This window comes from Limulus polyphemus, unplaced genomic scaffold (genome assembly GCF_000517525.1).
Source record: "Limulus polyphemus unplaced genomic scaffold, Limulus_polyphemus-2.1.2 Scaffold2025, whole genome shotgun sequence".
Classification (NCBI taxonomy): Eukaryota; Metazoa; Arthropoda; class Merostomata; order Xiphosura; family Limulidae; genus Limulus; species Limulus polyphemus.
Window position 1 is genome coordinate 72,251 of NW_013667635.1, and position 1,685 is coordinate 73,935.

At 29.1% G+C, this 1,685-nt stretch overlaps 1 protein-coding gene across 1 annotated transcript in view; it reads right to left on the reverse strand.

The window, feature by feature from the left end:
* Positions 1-1,685, reverse strand: part of LOC106465703 (cubilin-like) — a 130,003-nt gene that overhangs the window by 68,662 nt on the left and 59,656 nt on the right. The window contains exon 32 of the mRNA XM_022393625.1: positions 1,411-1,579. Coding sequence (XP_022249333.1) covers positions 1,411-1,579 — 169 coding nt within the window. The remainder of the gene's footprint in view (positions 1-1,410; positions 1,580-1,685) is intronic.

Genomic DNA, 1,685 nt, shown 5'->3' on the forward strand with positions numbered 1-1,685 from the left:
ATACATTTATACATCCCCCTCTCTTTCCCATAACACATTTGTATGTGCCCCCTCTCTTTCCCATAATACATTTATACATCCCCCTCTCTTTCCCATAACACATTTGTATGTGCCCCCTCTCTTTCCCATAACACATTTATACGTGCCTCTCTCTTTCCCATAACACATTTGTATGTGCCCCCTCTCTTTCCCATAACACATTTGTATGTGCCCCTTCTCTTTTATAAATGAATTTCTAAATAGAAGACAAAACTTCTGTTATTATTTCTTACTACTCCACATTTCATACACCCTGATAAACTTTCACTTTCCAAAACAGGTAGAACAAAATATACAACATAGCTACATTATATAACAATTACACCATGCTTGTAATGACTCTCAAGATAGGATTATTTTTTCTGTTCATCTTAACAAACTAGGAAATATATTTCCCCTTTATAACGAAGAAGTTCTAATATGTAAGGATCATTCTATTCTTATCCAGAAAATGTTTTGTAAAGAAACAATTCTTTGAAAAAATATCTTAACATGAAAAAAACACAACTGCAGAAAGAAGTTATGAACAGCTTTTGCCCCCAAGTTTTTTAGCACAGTTGTACACATTACCAACTTCTGTTTAAAATACATATTTAAGATGTGGAGACAACAATCTGATTGTTAGATTGTTTTTCATTAAACACAAAAACCATATGATGAGCTGTCTCTGTTGTGTACATTACAAAGATATACTCCATATATTTAAGCATTATAAGCTCCAAGTTTACTAATTAAACATTGAGAGGGGGCTGTTTGTTAGAACAGGTGTATAAATAAACATGTTTAATGTATCACAGCGTATATAAAATAAATTCTCACACAAAACACAAGCAAAGTAGTATTACTGTTATAGATTTTAAACATATTATCATGATAGTGCAAACAAAGTAGTAAATAGCACGTATAAGATAAGTAAAGATAAATATTTATGAGACAGTTTTGTGGATGAATAAATAACCTTTTTATATAAAGAGTGAAAAACTATACTTTATTTGAACAAAAAATATTAATAATCTTTCTACCCATTTGGTCAAGTAAATTTCTTTAACACAAAACAATAGACAATATTATGCAGTATTCTCATTTCAAATGACAGTTTAAAATTTAAATAGGTTTTCCTTAATTTTATAAATAGCAAGATGTATGAAGTTTAGGTATTTAAAAATATAACTACTACTAATTTAGACCGTTTGTTCTACGAAATAACAGAATACGTATACTTTCATTTTTAGGATAGGACTACTTTTAAAGTGTTTTTCCAATTGTTCAGAATTACAAAAAAATAAAAACTACTTTATATATTGGTCTCATACATTATTTGCCAAAAAACAAAAAAACAGTAATACAAATACAAAAAAAAAACAGACTGACCATTTTCTATTGATCTGTACGAAATATCAAAACCTCTTCCACTGACTGTTACATCACTCCTAAAGTGTATGTACATATGATTTCCAGAAGATGTCACAGATTGAGAGGAAGTTTCTTTATGACAGAGATCCAAAAGTTTAGGAGAAGTTTCGTCAAGCCCAGAGTAAATCTATAACATAATACACACCCATGAAATATTAATTATGAAAGCCATAACTAAGTAGTTGTTACAATCTAAACTTGCCAGTATATATATATATATATATATATATATA